Genomic DNA, 21,562 nt, shown 5'->3' with positions numbered 1-21,562 from the left:
TTCTATATCATTCAACGTGGCAAGGCTAACAGAAAATCAAGGTCAAATGAGGAAACTCAGCAAATGGTTTTTATCTGGCTTCACACTGACCACCAACTGGTAAACACCATAAGAAAAACTGTGCAGGATACAAATGATAGGTAAAAGTACAGTTTTTCACTATGGGCCCAGGATCTCATAAGAGAAGCAGGCCTAAGATTTATAGGAAATGATGTAGGAATGAATTCAAAGTGCTGAAGAATCACAAATTGCTTTTATATTTGACTAAAAAATCTCCATGCTTTAAAAATTTTCCAGTGGTAGCTTTTTCTCCTGAATTTGCACTCTTAATAATTTTATCCTATAATCCCATCTGACAATGTTATTTTAGGGAAAACCAGGTTAACAGAAGAACCTTTATATCAGATGTGTAGATCATAGCAAATTCCTGGCACTTAATAAATACAACACTGATAGACTAAAGGGAGGTTTAAATGAGGTGGAACACATAAATTATCTCTAATAATGGTTAATTTTTGGTATTTTACTGATGAGAAAACCACCCTTAACCAAAAGCTGCTTAATATTTTCATTAACTGCTTCAGTTCCCTTTCTTTAAGTTCTTAATACATTATTAATATAACACAGCATGAATAAAAAATATTATAATCCATTTTTAAAAAAACAAATTCAAGAATGCCAAACAGGTGACTTACGAAGGGAGCAGGGAAGCCTAAAGGAGCCTCATTTCTGTCTTCCTGGGACAAAAGGATAAGTAATTGACTGAAATGTAACTACCAGGACATAGACGCTCCTAGGATGTAAAAGAAAATTGTCCACTTAGAGCCAGTGTCAAAATACAAAACAAAGAAAATTATCTTGAGGCAGATAATGAGAAATAATGCAGGAGAGGAAGGAGGAACTTTAAAGGCGGTTACGTGTAGGATTTTCTTTCTCTCTCTCGGAGGAGAGAACAGCAAAAAGCGAAGAGTGGGAAATACTGGACTTAAATTCCTTTCTCAAGGTTTAGGAACAAAAAAGGAAAGCGAAAAGGAAAACAGAATCAAGGACTGGTACAGCAGGAAGTTGTCCTATAAGCATTTAGTCCAGGGATCTGCCATTCTTATTAAGAGCTAAAACCAAAGAATGAGTGCACAAAAGTGGAAAGAAGAGAAGCCGCCACGGTGGAAGGAGCGGAGCGGGGTAGAGGCGCGCAGAAGCCTCACAGACCACCAGGCCTCGTCCTCGTCCCCGTCCCCGTCCCCGTCCCCGTCCGCGTCCCCCGAACTGTGCAGAAACCACCACCGAGTCCAGGCGTCTCATTTTACAGCGGAAGACTCAGACTCTGAGACTCAAATGACCTGCTCATGGTAACAGCACAAAGTCCGTGGGTCTTGTGTCTACAGTCACCAACTTCCGGGCTTGCGACTAAAGGGAGCCAAGCAGCTCGTGAGCGTTTGAGACCAGCCGGGTCAGCGGAAAAAGGCTGGAGAGAGCGACCGCGGCTACCACCGCGGCGGTGCGGGCCTTCGGCCGGGACTCTTCCCTGCGCCGCCACCAGATGGCGCGCTTGGCCCGCCGTTCGCGGCTAAGCTAGGGCGGGTGGGGAGGGAGTGGGGAGGAGGACGTCGGTTGCCTTGGAAACGCAGGGCGCGGCACCGGCTGCGGTGGAGTGGGTGGGCCTGGTCCGCGGGCTAAAGGGAAGTGCGAACTATCGGCCCACGGCGGGGTATCCACCGCTGGAGGCTGTGGAGGGGATGTGAGGAGACTGGCTGGCCTCTTTTCTTGGTCCCCGACTCCTTCCAGTGTGACACTGAAGACTTTATAAGCATCCCCGGCCCACCCTCCACGGACCCCCCCCCCCCCCCCGGGCCCCCCTGTCCACGGGCGCCCCTGTCCCCGGGCCTGGGCTTGCGCCGCTTCGAGATCAGCCTGGGGGTCGCGCCCTCCTGGTGTTGTGGCGAAGCGCCGTTCTTGGGCCGTTAGGAGCTGCTGGGAAGGGCTCTGATAGGCCTACCCCTCTTCTCCACCCAGGAGATGAGTAGGAGGGCAGGCCTTTTTAATCTGGTAAGAATGTCAACCCATCTCTCCACTGCGGTAGAATCCCTGGATACATTATTTGCCCTCTCGAAAGGCAGGCTCTGAATTTGATTCAGGTTTGTAACCTTCACGGTGCCCCCACACAGGCGCTAGCACACAGCAGACGCAGAGCAGACTAAGAATGCCTTCCCTTCTTGCAGGCTTTATCACTTGACAGTTTTCCCAAAGTGTCTGGAGCCTCATAATAGCCCGGACAGCAGCCAGGACAGATGGAGGAGGAAACAGGTCAGAAGTTCAGAGACTTGGCCGAGGTTATACAACTCCGTGCAGGAGCGAGGACCAAGCTCGGTCTTGTTCTCTTAGTGCCCCTCTCACCAAATTCTGAGTCTAGTGAATGCTTTCTAAGTGAGAACCTCACATATTCTTGCATCCTTCTCAATATCAGTGCAATGGTCTTCCCCTGTAGGTACTTCATATGTGCTAAGTGTATTACTGATGTCCTTTACCCTCATATCCCAATTCATAGATTGGTTTCAACTTCTTGCTCTGGATACCACAACATTCTTCTAAAGAGAACTTGGCTTCTTTTATGAATTTGTCACATTTGTACAGTACCATGTTTGTTTCCTCACTCCCTTATCCCATAATTTTCTGCTGGGCAAGAGAGAGTTGAGGAAGTGATTAAGAGATGGGAAAGGGTGCCCTATCTAAGCGCCCCCCCCCCCAAAATAAAAAGGAAAAGAAAGATTCCTGTAATGACAGAGGAGAAAAATAATGACTGGATATTTATCAGTCTATGTGATAATGGCTCATGGATTGCCTTACAGCCACCTCCAGAAGATCCTCTTTAGACTCACTACTGCTATTTGAAGGTAGAAAGAAACCCTTTTTGAGATACCATCATTATTGCATATTTTTCCCTTATCCTAATAATAATATTCTCACAGTTATTTTTCTTTTCTTTGTTGATAATTCTAAAACTGAAGGACAGTAAGAATTGGAAAAAATGTAGTTCTGGTTACTAGAGAAGTTAGTGTAATATACTGCATTTCAAACTATTTGATATTAGCAATTCTGGATCAGAAGACAGACTAATTTTAAAGCTAAGACTCCAATATAATTTGGGTACTGCAGTAGAAAAATGTGCCATGACGAAAGGATTTGCATTGGTGAAGAAAATACATGCTAATGTAATGTACCTCATCAATCATCCAAGTGAAACTTGAAAATGTCACTCATCTAGATATTTTTAAATACCTTGATTTTAATATATGATTTTAACATATTTCCAAACAAGACAAATTTTACATTTTAACACTAATGATTTTGGGCCCTATCATATATACATAATCAATACAAAAAGATGTCTCAATTTTTAAAAGTAATGCTTAGGCAGTACTATTACCACTGAATGGCTTTAAATTAATTCAGGATTTTTAAAAACATTTACTGGAGACCAATTCTAATGGAGTTAAAAATGTGTTCTGTGCAATCTCATTTGTAGTAGCCACAAAATGAATAAAATACCTAGGAACCCCCTGTCCGGTGTCATATCCCCAGTGCCTGTCCCCAGATCAAGGCCTGGGCCCCTTCAGCCGTGTCTATCACAAGCACCACCAGCGTGTCTGACAAACTGCCCTACAAAGTCGCCAACATTGGCCTGGCCTCCTGGGGATGCAAAACCCTGGATATCGTGGAGAACCAGGTGCTGGGCCTGATGTGCTTGTGGGAGCTGTACTCAACACTCCAAGCCCCTGAAGGGCACCCACATTGCCAGCTGCCTCCATGTGACCCATGGATATGGCCATCCTCATTGAGACCCTCATTACCCTGGGCGCCAAGCTGCAGTGGTCCAGCTGCAACATCACCCAGGACCATGTGGCAGCTGCCATTGCCAAGGTTGGCATTCCAGTTGTTCGCCTGGAAGGGCGAAATAAAGGAGGAGGAGTACCTGTGGTGCACCAAGCAGACGTTATACTTCAAAGACAGGCTCCTCAACATGATTCTGGATGTCGCTGGGGCCCCCACCAACCTCATCCACACAAGGTACCCACAGCTCTTGTAGGGCATTTTTTTTAAAGTTCTGCTGCAGTGCGCTTCTTTCTTCCTATCTCTCTGAGTAGCATCTTGCCTCATCTATACTTTGTAACTGGGGGCCAGGTAAAGCACCATGCAGAGCAGGCATTGAATAGATGTTTGTAGTTACTGACAGATTCGACGTCTATTTGTCAGATATTCTAAGTGTAACCTTCCTGGAAGATAACTGCATTTACTTTGTGAATATTTTTCTAGGATTCTCACCCTTTACTGAGAGAAATCTTCTGGGTGGTCAGGAACTGTGAATCCTTGTAAATGTTTATGAAAGTCCCCATGGCTTATAGCACATTATCAAATGCAAAAATAGGTGTTGAGGTACTATCATTAGCCCATTGCAAAAATGCAGCTATTAAGCAGGCAGTCCAATTGGCTTACCAATTTTCTTGAAGTGTGTGAAACAGTGAATCTTAATAGAGTTTATGCATGAAGCATTTGTGCTTTAATGGGTCCACATTTTCACTCATATCTTATTAAAATCCTTTGCCATAAGCTGCAGTTAGGTAAGTAATTATACATTAGTCAGAAAGTTAAAAACATAGAAGCCAGGTAACTGAGGTAATTGAGCAGGATGAGGTCATTTTTCCTCCAGCACCAAATGGGTACCGCGGGTAAAAACTGTAACACTTGATCTCTTCCATGTGACTTAGAAAGAGATAAATGTTGACATTTGTTTTAACTTTTAAATAAAATATTTTATGGTAAAAATTATTACTAAATAGTAAGTTATTGTTTTAAAATGAAACATTTGTCACTATGCTTTTTGTGCAACCATAAAGTTTAAAATTCTAATTCTAAAATGGAAAATAATATAAAAATTCAACTCTGCATCTGAAACAAAAGAATAATCTTTTCTTAACTGATAATTTCTGTGAATTGTGGTGATATCATGATGACACCTTTTGGTGTGGAGCCTATTAAATTATTATCAACACTTTCATATTTTAGAGGACACTAATGTACCAATGTATTAAATCTTTTTGTTGTGTCATCTGTGTGCTTTTCAGTTGGAAAGTATTGTGGTATTTTGCATTCATGTATATGCTCAAATTAATTAGCATACACAGTAGTGCAAACTTGGTTTGAAAAGTCGCAGACATAAAGACAGCCTTACTGGAAGTCTGAGTGTGCAGGCAGCATGTCTACAGAGAAAAAGCGTGTTTTCATTTTAACAAGTTTTTCCACTTTGGAGCTGAATGGTCTACAAAGATTTACATGGATTGCCAATTCAGTGATCCAAATCAATGAAGGTTGACAATAGCAAGCCTCATGGATTAGTCTTCCCACACATCATTGTACTTGCAGCAGGCAGACATTCTATGCTTTAGTTACCCAGAACCTGAAGAAGCTTGACCTGGAGAAACAACTGAAGGGAAAGAGGAAGGGGCACTATACGGAGATAGAGCTAGAGATATATGCCCTTTTTCTATATCTCAGACACTATGCTAGGTGCTTTAAATATTAGCTTATTTAATCCTTACAATAGCTCTTAGAGTAGAATTGTTATCCTTCTCCCTTGACAGATGATGAAACTGAAGTTCTTCAAAAAGATTAACCTATGCAAGGCCACACAGATAATAGTGATGGATCTAGGATTAAAGCCCATGTCTGCCTGATTCATTCATGCATCCACTCCTGTGTTCATTTGACAAGCATTTATTGTGTGTCTATTGTGCTTGGTGAGGAAATACAATAGTGCACAAGAATTACATCGTTCCTACTCTCATGAGAGTTTCCAGCCATCTAAAGAAATAATTACAAAGGTTATATTATATGCTTTCCACCATACCTAACTACTGATACATTTATTTAAGGCTACGTACTTATTCTTTTAAGATTAGTGGAAATTAAAAGATAAAAATATGTTAAGGAAGACCATAATCTGAAAAGTCTACGTTAGTACCCAAACCAAACCTATGAAAGTACTCCTGCTTACTGTAAACATCTGTGAACAGTGGGTCTTGATTTTCCCTTTTAAAATGTATTTTTGATTTATTATCATTAGGTATTAAACCAATTAATAGCTGATGAGCAGTTATTATTAATACATTATTATTTGGGTTTGTAAATATCAACCATTTTAAAAGTACTTCAATGTGTGCTTTTATTTGCTCTTTATATCAACCCTGCCCAAACCTAATTTTTTTTGGATCCTGATTCGAATTCTTTAGTCTTTTGGATCCTAGATTCTTTGTGCTCATAGAAAATTGTGGTTTTGTTTTCATTTTCTTTGAAAACTTAATAGACATTTAATTAATCTCTCCTGCCAAACACTGTGGAGAAATAAAATGATTGAAAAAGCTCAGTTCTTTGCTCTTAAAAGAGCTAGATAGGGGCAACAGATATAGATGAAAAACTAAGAGAAGGAGTATCTTAGAAAGTTTTGGGTGGAGGGAATGCTATACCTGGGATAAACATGGAATTCACCAGAATCAAGAATCCAATCACTTCATGATGTTCCACCATTGTGGTGAATGTTAGATCTGGGGTCATGGAAGCAATCAGGATAGAAAGCCAGTATTAAGTCCCAGAGGTACCTTATCTAGAGTAAACAAAAGTAGGGAGGCAAAGATGGAATTTTTCACTTTTCCTATGTCTCTTTTCTAAACAGGTATATTTCTTAATAGCTAACCAGCACAATGGAAAACTCAGGGAAAGCAAATAAAAAGGATACACATGATGGGCCACCAAAAGAAGTTAAATTGCCTACCAGTGAAGCACTTCTAGACTATCAGTAAGTTTTTATTCTGAAATCCAAAAGTTGCCATAGATAAAGGGCAGTCATTGTTAAGGCTCATATAACTCCAAATGCAAACAATGCATGCAGCAGCTGCCAAAAGAATAGAGGTGGATTTGGAGGCCTAATGGCACTCTTGTGCTGTGCACATATTTTTAAAGGTTTTTGAAACTTTGAACATAACATAGTCCAAGCAGTAGCTACAACTACTTGGACTATGTTATGAAATGAAATGAGAGCTGCTATGAAACAGCTTTCATTAATGTAGTATTGGCTCCCTGAGTTGTTTATTGGTTACTCTCACCTATGCATACAACAGCTTGCTACCTTACCTCTTAAAATACAACACAGAATGGTTAGTTTGCATTTATAGAGTAGAAGAGGCCGGGTGTGGTGGCTCACGCCTGTAATCCCGGCACTTTGGGAGGCCAAAGTGGGTGGATCACCTGAGGTTGGGAGTTCAAGACCAGCCTGACCAACATGGTGAAACCAGGTCTCCACTAAAAATCCAAAAATTAGTCAGGCATGGTGGTGCGTGCCTGTAATCGCAGCTACTCGGGAGACTGAGGCAGAAGAGTTGCTCAAACCCAGGAGGCAGAGGTTGCAGTGAGCCAAGATCATGCCACTGCACTCCAGCCTGGGCAACAGAGCAAGATTCCATTGAGACTCCATCTCAAAAAAAAAAGAGAGGGAGAGAGTAGAAGAGAAAATTTCCCTTTATGTGACCCTTTATTTCTTAGATATTCTGACTTACATTATTCCTAAATGTCTACATATCAAATCCAAATGATTTACAGAAAATTCTTTTTAATAATAATAAATTTTTATTTTTTTATTTTTTATTTTTTTTTTTTTTGAGACGGAGTCTCGCTGTGCTCCCAGGCTGGAGTGCAGTGGCGTGATCTCAGCTCACTGCAAGCTCCGCCTCCCGGGTTCATGCCATTCTCCCGCCTCAGCCTCCCAAGTAGCTGAGACTACAGGCGCCCGCCACCACGCCCGGCTAGTTTTTTGTATTTTTAGTAGAGACGGGGTTTCACCATGTTAACCAGGATAGTCTCGATCTCCTGACCTCGTGATCCATCCGCCTCGGCCTCCCAAAGTGCTGGGATTACAGGCTTGAGCCACCGCGCCCGGCCAATAAATTTTTATAATGTCTCAATCCTAGGAGCTGGAGACGAAACCATAGGTAACATTTATTCTATGTTTATGTTTTATTGCAACAAATAGCTCCTTGAGGGTCTGTGAACCTTAGCTTTTGGCACGAGGTAGGTGTTTTAATTTGTAATTCTTAGAGAATTAATAGATAAGTGCTAGTCTTTTCTTACATAAGGCTGAAATGTACTTCATTCATGTACTCATTCAATAAGCACTTGAGTGTTTACCAAGTGCAAGTCATGTGCTGGGTACTGGAGTGTAGCAGCAGGACTACATGGTCCCTGCCTTGATGAAGCATGGGAGACAGACAATAAACCACGAATTTGAGCTTTTAAGAAAGTGACAGGATGGTGTGGTGGCTGATGCCTGTAATCCCAGCCCTTTGAGAGGCGAAGTCGGGTGGATGAGCCCAGGAGTTTGAGATCAGCCTGAGTAACATGATGAAAACGCATCTCTACAAAATAAAAATTAGTCCCTGCTATTTAGGAGGTGGAGATGGGAGGATCGCCTGAGCCCAGGCAGGTCAAGGTTACAGTGAGCCATGATTGTGTCACTGCACTCCAGCCTTGGTGACAGAGAGGGGCCCTGTCTCAAAACAAACAAACAAACAAAAATCCCATGGCTATAACAAAGGTACTATGAAAGAAAACTGTAGGTTGCTGTTTAACAGCGTAACTAAAGGACTTGACCTAGTCAGAGTAGTTAGGAAAAGCTTGTTTGAGAAAGCTTTGAGCTGATTTCTGGAAAAGGAACAGGCATTATGGAGACACAGAACAGTGGAGAGCATGACTTATGGAAGACAGGAGGGTGGGAAAGAGCTTATCAGACTGGGAACTGAGAGAAGGGAGGGTGAGGGAGGCAGGGCAAGAGCAGACACTGGTGATTTAGGCAAGGGTCAGATCAAGAAGAACACTTAAGTTTTTATTAGAGGAGTATAAGGTTGAAAATGGAGAGCCCATGATGCTAGTGACTAGGTCTTTGTTTAAGAGAGTTGTCATTGTTGTTTAAAGACAGAGTCTCAGTCTCTCACCCAGGCTGGAGTGTAGTAGCCTGATTATAGCTCATTGCAGTATCAAACTCCTGGGCTCAAGTGTTCCTCCTGCCTCAGATTCCTGAGTAGCTGGGATGACAGGCATATACCACCATGCCCAGCTAATTTTTAAATTTTGGGTAGAGCTGGGTCTCAAAATCCTGGCCTCAAACAATCCACCTGCCTCAGCCTCCCAAAGTGCTGGGATTTCAGGCATGAGCCACCTCACCTGGCCAAGAAAGATTTTCGATTTTAAAATCTAAAGGAAGGATTTATTCTAAAATGTACCATAAAAAATGTATGGTGTTCTTAACAACATTCAGGGAAAATCTATCTCCTTCGGAGACCCCAATATATTCGTATATACTTTTTAGGATGCAGTGAGTGAAGGGATCAGAATACCAAGAGAGAAGAGGCTTTCATCTGTTTCCTTTTACTTTCTGCTTGAAGTAACATTAATAACTACATACTATTCATACTCATTTCTCAACATAACTGAAAACTTCCTTCATCTCATCTTAGGAGAGGTGAACAAAAAGCCAGACTCTATGAATGCAACCTGGTCTCTAATTTGCTCCCATGGTGTAACTGGTGGCATCCAGTTAACAGCTGTTTCTCTCTCTTTTGGGTCAACCAGAAACCAGTCTTTCCCCTCTTTAACAAAGGTTTACAAAGAGGCATACATTTAAAAATTATCATGATCCAGTGCATAACGGACATCTCATACCCTTGTTCTTTCGTATTTGTTAAAACTAAGTAAATAATCTCATGGACTGGAACAGCCACGGTCTTCTGTACCATGCTCTACTGATGACAGTTTATGCATTCCATGTGTTCCTCGGTGACAGAACTGTTGTCACATGACAAATAGCCAACACACTCCCTCTCACCATCAGAGGAAGGATTGTCCAGGACTTCCCTGGCAGCCTCTTATATCTCTCTCAGCTCCTAACAAATCAATGAGCATGTAGTAGTTAGTTAATTCATGGTTTTTGAGCAACTGAACTTTTTTCAAATTTATCCCAAGAAAAGAAAGTCATGAACTTCTATGGTGGTTTGTGAAGAGCTGATACTACCAATGTTCAGTCTATAAAATTATTGTCTCTGAATAATGATGATTTTTATTTTCTCCTTTATACTTGTCTTGCCCCCAGTTTTCTATAATAAGTATGAATATAGATATAGAAATAGGTGACAATATGGTCATGAGTGAAAAAATGGAGATTATGATATAGATTTTTTGAAAGTCAAGTTTATTTGGATCAGTGATTGTTTGTTTTTGAGACAAGAGTCTCGCTCTGTCACCCAGGCGGGAGTGCAGTGGCATGATCATGGCTCACTACAACCCCCGCCTCCCGGGTTCAAGCAATTCTCCCACCTCAGCCTCCCCAGTAGCTGGATTACAGGCATGCGCCACCACACCCGGCTAATTTTTTGTATTTTTAGTAGAGATGGGGTTTTGCCATGTTGGCCAGGCTGGTCTTGAACTCCTGATCTCAGGAGGTCCTCCTGCCTCGGCCTCCCAAAGTGCTGGGATTATAGGTGTTAGCCATGTTTGTTTATTTTTATAAATACAGAGTCTCCCTGTGTTGACTAGGCTGGTCTCAAACTCCTGGGCTCAGGTGATCAGCCCACCTCAACCTCCCAAAATGCTAGGATTACAGGCGTCAGCCACTGTGCCCAGCCCAGATTTGTGTTTTTATATGGATAAGGCAGTTAGAATATTTGAAGTGAAGGAAAAAATATGGTGGGTCATTTGTGTTTGTCTCTCCCTCAACAAACTGTGAGCTCCTTGAAGACTATTCTTTACTCCTCTCTGTACCTCTTGTATCTAGCACAGCCTTATAGTATGAGCTCAGAATTTCTTTGTTGAGTAAATGTTGTTGAATCTTGTCTGAAAGCAAAATCACACTCATGAAAACAAATACAATGTTATTTTTGCCTGTTGATACAGGAAACAAATTTTTTAACTCAGTGATGAAATGTCCACCAATAAACAAGCTCTTTCTTACCCACTCTTGAGTATAAATTGTTCAAATATTCTGAAAACATCTGCAACAAAGCAATCCTGCCCTTTTATCAGGTAATTTCATGGATATAGGAAGTCTTTCCCAGAACATAGGTCATGAACTTCTATGGTTGTTTATGAAGAACTGATACTGTCAATACTAAATCTATGAAGTGATCATCTCTAAGTAATGGTAGTTTTTATTTTCTCCTTTATACTTGTTGTCTCCCAGTTTTCTACAATGAATATGGATAGATATATAAAAACATGTGAATATGGTTATGGGTTTAAAGAACAAAACACAAAAATATAGGTTTTTTTGGAATTCAAATGTATTTGTTTTCCTTCCCAGAATTTTCAATGAAATTGCATGATTGAAGGGAACATTGACACATTACTAACATTTTAACAATATAGAGAGTGGGAGAAAGATGACATATTGTCTTACTAACAATTTAATATCACTGTGCTTTAGAATTGTGCCATATCCTTTTCAAACTGCTTTAATGTATATTGGTGTATTATCACCCCACTTGCTTCAGCACCTAGTGTGACATGTCAGATTCTAGGTGGGAGAGTAGATGGGGGAGATATTAAAAAGGAAAAAGTGTTTAAGGAACAATGATGCTTGAAGTCCCCATAAAGTGTTGAGTTCTGAAGTTAAGCTTCATCTGCTTCCTGATAAAACATACCTCTTCGTGAAGCCAGAGAAGGCTGAAGTGGATTTCAAAGAGAGGCTCAGCTAAATTAGACCCACAGCTACCATGAGCTCCACAAGAGGGCCAGTGAAGCTGCCAAAACATTTAGGGCATCTCAGAATTCCCCACTGAGGCCTGCTGCTGCCACTCACATCATCCTGAACTGCTCACTCCACAAATGGAGAAGAGACAAAGCCCGAGGCCATTCGCTCCTAAATGCTCTGAGGGAGGGGTGGTGGGCTTAAGTGTGGGGTTGCCAGATGTAGCAAATAGAAATAAAGCATGCCCAATTAAATATGAGTTTCAGATAAACAGCAAATAATTTTTTTAGTATAAATATGACCCATGCAATGGGGTTGGGGCTGAACGTGGTCTCCAGCCCAATCATTGCATGCCCAGTCATCACCAAGGAAAGCTCTCAGCTGCACCCAGGGAATTGGTCTATTAACGAGCCCATCTGTAGACTCAGTTTAACCAAAGAAGACCACATCTTGAGATTCATTTGCCTGCTCTACCCATGTAAAGAAACAGTATTACTATATTTATAATTGCAGAAATTATATGAGTAATTTGGACATTTGCATAGGTTCTTTTCCGATAATTTTCATTTATAATACTTTTTTTAATCTCCTGAAAAATGGGAGGTAGAGAAGGCACTCCTTCAAAATCTTTGAACAAATGTAAGCTTTAGGTAAGAAGTCAAAGATGAGCCAAGTGTGGTGGTGCACATCTGTAACTCCATCTACTTGGGAGGCTGAGGCTGGAGGATTCCTTGAGCCCAGGAGTTCAAGGCTGGCCTGGGCAGCATAGAGCCTTATTTTCTTATTATTTTGTGGAGCCTGCCCTATCTACTATAGTAGTTCCCTCCATTTATGGTCCTTCTTATATCCTGTTATTTTTCCCCATGGTATTTATCATAATGTGTAAACAATATGTTTCAATATGTTTATGTGTTTACTCCTTATTATCCAGTAAAAGGTACTCCTTGAAGGCAAGGATCATGAAGGTTGTTCAAAATTATCTCTGTAGGCCAGGCACAGTGGCTCACACATGTAATCCTAGCACTTTGGGAGGCTGAGGCAGGTGGATCACTTGAGGCCAGGAGTTCAAGGCCAGCCTGGCCAACATGGTGAAACCTCATCTCTGCAAAAAATTCAAAAATTAGCTGGGTGTGGTGGCATGTGCCTGTAATCCCAGTTACTGGGGAGGCTGAGGTGGGACAATCACTTGAACTTGGAAGTGGGAGGTTGCAGTGAGCCGAGATCATGCCACTGTACTCCAGCCTAGATGACAGAGCAAGACTCTGTTAAAAAAAAAAAAAAAAAAAAAACTATATAATGCCTAAAACCATGCTGGGCACCTTTCCGCTCTTTAAATCTACATTATATGTATGACTGTTTGAAAGGGAATATTGGTCCATTTAAATTGCAGAATTTTGTAACTGAAAAGGAAGTATAGAGTTCATCTCCATCAATCCTCTTAATTCTGGAGGTTAAATATCCTTAGAGAACTGGAAAATCAGGTCTAAAATTCAAGTTCTATAGTATCCAAACAGAGCGGTTTTTGACCAGTAAAGGATTTTTTTTTTAATGTTGCATTTTCTCATTATTGGGAAAGAAAGAGCCTAGTTTTTCTCTCTACTGAGTATACAATGTTACAAATATAATTGATGTTTGGGGGAAAGGGCTAAGGATATAAGGTTTAATTCAACTGAAATTTACTAAGCATTTACTTTATGCTAGAAACATTCACATATGATTTCTTATTTTAATCCTTATGATAATATGCAGAGCTAGGTATTGTTATCCCATTTGACAGCTTGGACATTTAGGCCCAGGGAATTGACTTGCCTGAGATCATGTAGACAAGAAGTGGTAAGGGCAAGATTTGAAACCAGAGTTTCTCATTCTTTAACTACTCTTTGCTCTACTACAGAGGTACTATATTTCTGTTTTTGTTTTATTTTGGTTTTAATTGAGTCAAAGGGTTTAGGTAACACATTTCTGTTGCCTTATTTTGGTCTCAGATTTAAAGTTATAAGATTTATTAGATCATAGTGATATAAGATATACTATAAATTTTTTTAAATTATTTTATTTATTTACTTTGAGACTGGATCTCACTCTGTCGTGCAGGCTGGAGTGCAGTGGCATGATCTTGGTTCACTGCAACCTCTGCCTCCCGGGTTCAAACGATTCTCATGCCTCAGCCTCCCGAGTAGCTGTGACTACAGGCATTCACCTCCACACCTGGCTAATTTTTGTATTTTTAGTAGAGATAGGGTTTTGCCATGTTGGCCAGCCGGGTCTGGAACTCCTGTCCTCAAGAGATCCACCTGCTGGCCAGGTACGGTGGCCCACACCTGTAACCCCAGCACTTTGAGAGCCCAAAGCGGGCAGATCACTCTATTTCTCTACGAAAAATAGAAAAATTAGCTGGGCATGGTGGCGGGCACGTATAATCCCAGTTACTCGGGAGGCTGAGGCAGGAGAATCACTTGAGCCCAGGAGGCAGAGGCTGCAGTGAGCCGAAATCATGCAACTGCACTCCAGTCTGGGCAACAGAGTGAAACTCTGTCTCAAAAACAAACAGACAAACAAAACCAGATCCACCTGCCTCAGCCTCCCAGAGTGCTGGGATTACAGGTGTGAGCCACCATGCCCAGCCCATTTTTAAAGAGATATACTAAACCCCTCAAATAGCTATCAAATAGCCTATAAGGAAGTCTTTCTGCACTATTCTATCTCTCTTTCATACCTTACAGCCACTCAACAAATACTTGTTGAGTGTTAAAGAAATGTATTTGTGCCAGAAAAGAAGTTTTTATTATTTGTAGAAGAGATAGCACACTAATGAACTTGAACCAATAGGCATACCTAGTTTACCTTAGTATTTCAAGCAGGTGAGCTTGCCCTTATAAATTCTTAGCTTTGTTTGTCATTTTTGTCTGAATGTTTTTAGAATTCTAGAAAGCATGTTTTCTGTTTGCCCTCTCCTAGTTTTCCTTTAGGCTAAATTATTTATAAACAATTAGAAAGTATAAAATTACAAATACAAAACATGAACAGAGATTTTTTTCAAAAAAAAAAAAAACAACCTTGAAGTTATCTCTACAATATATATTTTAGTGAGTAAAATAGATTCAGAACCATTCAGGAGAGGTTTTTATCCCTAAATGTGTTTTCATAATACTTTTAATAATTCACTTCAAATACTTTAAAAATTTTTTCTTATTTCCTAAGATAAATGATTCTAACACATTTTATCTTTGTTGATTCTCAGATGTCAAATAAAGGAAAATGCAGTGGAGCGATTTATGTTTCAAATAAAGACACTTAGGGAAAAAAACCAAAAATACCATGAAAGAGTGAGTATAAAATTTAGAACCTATATGTAGTCGTTAAACATTTACACTCAGACTTTAAAAACTTGTGGATTATGGTGAAATATACTGTAGGAAATTATCTTCTTCAAAGCTTGGAATTGATTGATTTACAATCTATTTAAGTTTCTTTGTACAGGTGAGGCAGGTGGGTACGGCTGTTGCCATTATATTAGTTATAATGTCAGTGGAAATTGGGTTGAATTATGTTATTTAGACCCTGAAGACACTGAATCTTACATTCAAAATTTTAAAGCTTTGAAACTACATTTGTCTTTTGACTTTTTATTTAACCAAACTATAAAACATTGGTTCTCCATTTTAAATCTGTCTTTTTTCTTTTAGATTTTCAGAGAGTAAGCATATGTAAATACCATCTGAAAAGCACAATCTCAGTTGTTAAAATTATTAATTGCATATTTAAGATGATATACTGTTTTTAGAAAATCAGATTAAAATCAATATCAAAAAGGTGCTATATATGACTATCGGGACTAAAGATCAACAGAAATAAAGTTTGGAAGCAACCAATGATAATTAACACAATTTATCCCTCAAGGTATCTTATGAATGAAGAAATACTGAGGGTGCCCCCTTTTAACACATTTATTTTACATGGGCCCTGAAACTTCCACAGTTAACATATTTTGGCTTCTGTCTAAAAAGAATATATCTACAAATTTTAATAGAGTCTGGAGTCAGAGACCTGAGTTTGCATCCTGACTGTACAGCTTACTGCTGATGTCATTTTGGCCAGATTTGGTATGAGCCTCAATTTCACTCTTCTAAAATGGGGATTCCTGTCTCCCCTACAGGGCTAATTTGTTTGTTCATTCAGTAAATATTTAGTGGACAAGACAAGCCAGTAATATAACTGTGACTCTGACACTGTCACAATTCTCAAGGTTCATTCACTTGTAATAGGGACTAAAACAGAAGCTCAGTTTGGCCTGGTGCCTGAATGCAGGCTCCACATGAGATCCAGAGCACTAAAGAGAAGTGAGTCCCATCAAGGCACCTATGCACATCCTCCAGTGATCAGCACGGGGACTTGTAGATCAGGACTCAGTTGTGGAAAGTACAACAAATCAGGACTGAGTAATCATTTTCCCCTTAGCCCATCATTTAGAGCCAGAAATAGTTAAAGTTCTTGTTTCCATGAGGACTGGCTCAAGAATGCACATTAGTGGACCCAACAGTGAGTAGCAAGGAGAGGTAGATTCTAACTATAACTCTGTAACTGAACATCATCCATTTCTTTCCTTTTATGTTGTTATTGCTATAATTTAAACCACAATTTCTTACTCATCCTTCCCTCAAAGTATATTCTCCACAGTGCAACCAGAATTACCTTTTGAATATTGTAAACCAGGTCCATTCTTTCATTTCTACTATTCCACCACAACTGCTCTAGCAAAAGTTATTAATGACCAATTTGACAGGCCCAATAGATTCTTTTTAGTCCTTACTTTACCTCTCATCTCTTAACATCCTTCAGTGGCTTCCTATTGCACAGAGAATAAAACCTATCGTCTTCACTAAAGTCTTCAGGGTCCTTCAAAATCTAACCCCTGTTCACCTCTCAAACCTTGTCTCCAGCTGCTGGTGGAGGATTTTTTGCTCCTTAGCTCAGCTAGGTCTGGGTTCTTGACTCACAGCCAGGAAGAAGTAGGCATGCAGACATGCGAAGAATGAGCAAGGCAGGAAATTTTATTGAGTGATGAAACAGCTTTTAGCAGGGAGGGGATGCAGGGGTGGTCCCCCTACGCAAAGGCAGGAGGGTTCCCAATATGGCTGAGCCCAGGGTTTTTTATGGGTTCAGGGTAGAGAGTGTGTGCTGATTGGTTTCTGAGTATACAAAAAAGGTTAAGGTGGGCACAATAGTGTAAAAAACCAATTAGGAAAGGGTAGGTATATGTAAAACAGGTGAAGGATGAAGACCAATCAGAGGAAAGCAGGCCAAACAGGAAGGTGTGTTCTCAGTCTGGTTGGAGGATTTACCCAAGTTTCCAGCTTGAAGGTTGGATTTCACAGGGGACACGCCCCAGCTGCCTAGGCATTTGTCTGCCTCCTGCCTGTATCACTTCTCCACCTTTTACCACCTCTTATTTGAAATCTTGAAAAACCAATCTATTTATTTATGCCTTTACTCATGCTGTTTCCTCTTCCTGGGATGCTTTTTTCTTGGCTAGCTCCTTTTCATTCCGCCAACCTAAGTTGGAATATTGTGTAAAATTATATCTCCATTATTAAATTGCAAGCTTTTTAGGCAGCAGCAATTCAGTGTTACTTCTTTGTTTCTCTGGAAGAGTCCAGCTTGAGTAGGTGTTCAATAAATATTTGTTGAGTTAATTCATGCTAACACTAGTAGAAGGAAAAATGTTTTGAGGTCATAGATATTTAACATGACTCATGTTTTCTCTTCAGTTATTCCAAAATCCGAAATGCCCCTCTTCTTTTCCACACATCATCTCTTCCTATGTATATTTAGTTCTGTTTGGATTATCACCTCATTTATTACCTTTCTTTCTCTCAGTATGCATTCATTGCCCCAGCTACCTCATTAGCTGTTCCATAGTTCACTCTGTCTACTTCCATACTCTCCATTCATTCTTTCATTCCTACTATTCCACCACAACTGCTCTAGCAAAAGTTATTAATGACCAATTTGCCAGATCCAATAGACTCTTTTTAGTCCTTACTTTACCTCTCATCTCTTCAGCAGCCACTCCCTTTATCTTAAAACCCTTTTCTCCTTTGGGTTCCAGGACCTCACTCTATCTTAACTTTTCTCCTACCTCTCTGAACATTTCTTCTCATTTTTGATTTACTGCTCTTTGCCTAGACACATCCCTTAATTATCACATTTACCAGAGTTCTGATCTCACCCCTTTCCTCTCACTCTAATTCTTTTTTGGGGTCATCTCACTTAACACTATGGCTTCAAATAACCATCTATTTGTTAATAATTTTCATATCTGTATGTCGCTACAAAAAATTGTAAAAAGTAGCCAGGTGCCGTAGTGTGCACCTGTAGTCCCACCTACCCAGGGGGCTGAGGCAGGAAGATGCTTGAGCCCAGGAGTTTGAGGTTACAGTGAGCTATGACCATGCCACTGCACTCCAGCTTGGGTAACAGACTAAGATCCTGTCTCTAAAAAGGTAAAAATCAAACAAAAATTTTTTTTAATTTTGTAAATGAAAACCATCACATGCTTCAAAAGAATAGTCATTGTGTTAAATATTTGATCTAGGAGAACTGGATTTATTTTAAGAAGTATTGTGCCAAGTGTGGAAAGAAAAGTAAGTCTTTGTACATTATATACATTTATTTGTCACTTGTATGTAGTGGTTTTAAAATTATCACTATCTGTGGATTTTTTTTGCCTGTATATAATGGTAAATATTTTTGAGCTGGGATTGAATTTAGAGGCTATTGTTGTCTTACTAAAATTAACATAAGTAAAATCATATATCTTTACTTAGGATTCAAAACATACCTGATAAAGGAATTTTCTACTTCTACAAAAATAAGTGCAGAAGTCCATATTTAGAAAAAGTATTAGCAGTGCAATAGTTTGGCAAGTGATATTTCCATTACTATTATTCAAGTTCCTATATTTCATTTTAAAATAACATGTCAAACTAAAATAATTCAATTTATTTATAAGCAAATAAAACATGAATCTATTTCATTCCAGAAAACAGAATATCTGAGAATTGGTTAAAGAGTAGTAAATTATTTATTTTTCAGTTGTTAATATTCATTGGCCTTCATTTTTTAGTTAAACTTCATTTTGAAATAAGTATAGATTAACTTAGTTATAAAAATGTTATAAAAATGAGAGAAAGGTCCTATGTACCTATTACCTAGTTTCTCATAACATATTACAGAATCACAGTACAATATTATAACTAGGATATTGACAAGATTAACATGGAAAGTCAAGATACAGAAGATTTCCATCACCACAAGTATCCCTCATGTGATCCTTTATAGCCACTCACTCCCCTCCCAGTTCTGCCCCCTCATTAGACGCTGGCAATCATTAATCTGTTCTCCATTATTATAATGTTACTTCAGGCATGTTATACAAATGGAATCATACAATAAGTAACCCTTTGGTACTTGGCTTTTTAAAATTCAGCATAATTCCCTGGAGGTATATCCAGGTTGTTGTGTGTGTTATCAGTTAGTTTCTTTGTATTGCTGGCTAGTAACATGGTGTGGATGTACCAGAGTTTGTTTAACCATTCACCTGGAGAACATCTGGGTTGTTTCCAGTTATTGGATATTTTACATAAAGCTAATATAAACATTAATGGACAGGTATTTGTATGAACAAAAGTTTTCATTTCTTTGGAATAAATGCCCAGGAGTTCAATTGCTGGGTAGTATGATAGTGTTAGTTTTTAAAGAAACTGTTGAACTACTTTCCAAACTGGCTGTACCTTTTACATTCCCACCATCATATATGACAAAGCCAGTTTCTCCTCATCCTCTCCAGAATTTAGTGATGTCACTATGCACTATTTTATGTTAGCCTTCTGGTAGGTGTGTAGTAATATCTCAGTATGGTTTTAATTTGCATTTCCCTAATGGATAATGACATTGAATATCTTTTCATGTGCTTGTTTGTCTTTTGCTCATTTTATAATTAGACTTTTTGTACTCTTGAGCTTTACATATATATATATAAAATCTTCTAAAACCAATCCTTCCTTGGATATGTTATTTGCAAATATTTTCTCCTAGTCTGTAGTTTGTCTTTCATCCTCATAAAAGGGTAACAGAGTAAAAGTTTTTAATTTTAATGAAGTCCAGTTTATCAATTGTTCCTTTTATGGATTATGCTTTCAGTGTCAAGTTTTCAAACTCTTTGCCTAGCCCTAAATCCCAAAGATTTTCTCCTACGTTTTATTCTAAAATTTTTGTAGTTTCACCTTTTACATTTAAATCATGGTCCATTTGGAGTTAGCTTGTGTATAAGGTGTGAGGCTTAGATCAAGATTCTTCTTTTTTTTTTTACCTGCAGCTGTCCAGTTGCGTCTGCACTATTAGTTGATAAACCTATCTTTCCTGCATTGAATTGCTTTCACACCTTTGTCAAAAATCAGTTCAACATTGAATAGGCATTTCTCCAAAGAAGACATACAAATGGCTAACAAGCACAAGAAAAGATGCTCAACATAGTTATTTGAGAAATGCCAATAAAAACCACAATGAGGTACCACTTTGCAGATACTAGAATGGCTGTAACCAAAGTGGTGATGAAGATGTGGAAAAATTGGAACGCTCATACATTGCTGGTGGGAATGTAAAATTGTTCAGCTACTTTGGAAAACAATTTGACAGTTCCTCAAAAAGGCATATAGGATTACCATGTGACCCTGTAATTCTACTCCCAAAAGAATGAAAAACAAGTATTCGAGTACATGTTACATGCATGCTGATAGCATCAGTTATTGGACATTTTGCATAAAGCTAATATAAACATTAATGGACAGGTATTTGTATGAACAAAAGTTTCCATTTCTTTGGAATAAATGCCCGGCCAAACTGAAAGAGCCCAAAGGTGTTCATTATCAACAGATGAATGGATAAGCCAATTGTGGTATTTACATACAATGGTATATTATGTAGTCATAAAAAGCAATGAAGTACTGATACGTGCTACAATGTGGACGAACATCCAAAATATGCTGAGTAAAATATACCAGACACAAAAGGTCAGCATGTTGTATGATTCCATTTATTCCAATATCCGAAATAGATAAATTCATACAGACAGAACAGATTGCTGGTTGCCAAGGGCTGGGGGAAAGGGATGAGAGGGAGAGACTGCCTAATGGCTAAGGAGTTTTACTTTGGAATGCTGGAAATGTTTTGGAACTAGATAGAGGTGGCAGTTCTACAACACTATAAATGTACTAAATGCCACTGAATTGTTCAATTTAAAATAAATATTTAAATTTTAGCAGAATTTTTTAAAAAACAGTTGGAGATTTCTGTGGACCTTTTTTTATTATTATACTTTAATTTCTAGGGTACATGTGCACAACGTGCAGGTTTGTTACACATGTATACATGTGCCATGTTGATGTGCTGCACCCATTACCTTAGGTATATCTCCTAATGCTATCCCTCCCCCCTCCCTCTACCCCACGAGAGGCCCCTGTGTGATGTTCCCCATCCTGTGTCCAAATGTTCTCATTGTTCAATTCCCACCTATGAGTGAGAACATGTGGTGTTTGGTTTTCTGTCCCTGCAATAGTTTGCTTAGAATGATGGTTTCCAATTTCATCCATTTCCCTACAAAGGACATGAACTCATCTGTTTTTATGGCTGCATAATATTCCATGGTGTATACGTGCCACATTTTCTTAATCCAGTCTATCATTGATGGACATTTCAGTTGGTTCCAAGTCTTTGCTATTG

General features: G+C 39.4%; 1 protein-coding gene across 2 annotated transcripts in view; it reads left to right on the top strand.

The window, feature by feature from the left end:
• Positions 1-1,928: 1,928 nt before the first annotated feature.
• Positions 1,929-21,562, top strand: part of CCDC83 (coiled-coil domain containing 83) — an 86,890-nt gene continuing 67,256 nt past the window's right edge. For both annotated transcript variants that reach the window (XM_011984926.1, XM_011984925.1), the window contains exons 1-3: positions 1,929-2,135; positions 6,725-6,847; positions 15,024-15,108. In XM_011984926.1, coding sequence (XP_011840316.1) covers positions 6,753-6,847; positions 15,024-15,108 — 180 coding nt within the window. In that variant the 5' untranslated portion in view covers positions 1,929-2,135; positions 6,725-6,752. The remainder of the gene's footprint in view (positions 2,136-6,724; positions 6,848-15,023; positions 15,109-21,562) is intronic.

The sequence above is a fragment of the Mandrillus leucophaeus genome, unplaced genomic scaffold (genome assembly GCF_000951045.1).
Source record: "Mandrillus leucophaeus isolate KB7577 unplaced genomic scaffold, Mleu.le_1.0 Scaffold276, whole genome shotgun sequence".
Taxonomy (NCBI): domain Eukaryota; kingdom Metazoa; phylum Chordata; class Mammalia; order Primates; family Cercopithecidae; genus Mandrillus; species Mandrillus leucophaeus.
Note: the sequence above shows the minus strand (reverse complement) of the source record. Positions and strands in the feature narration are given on the sequence as shown.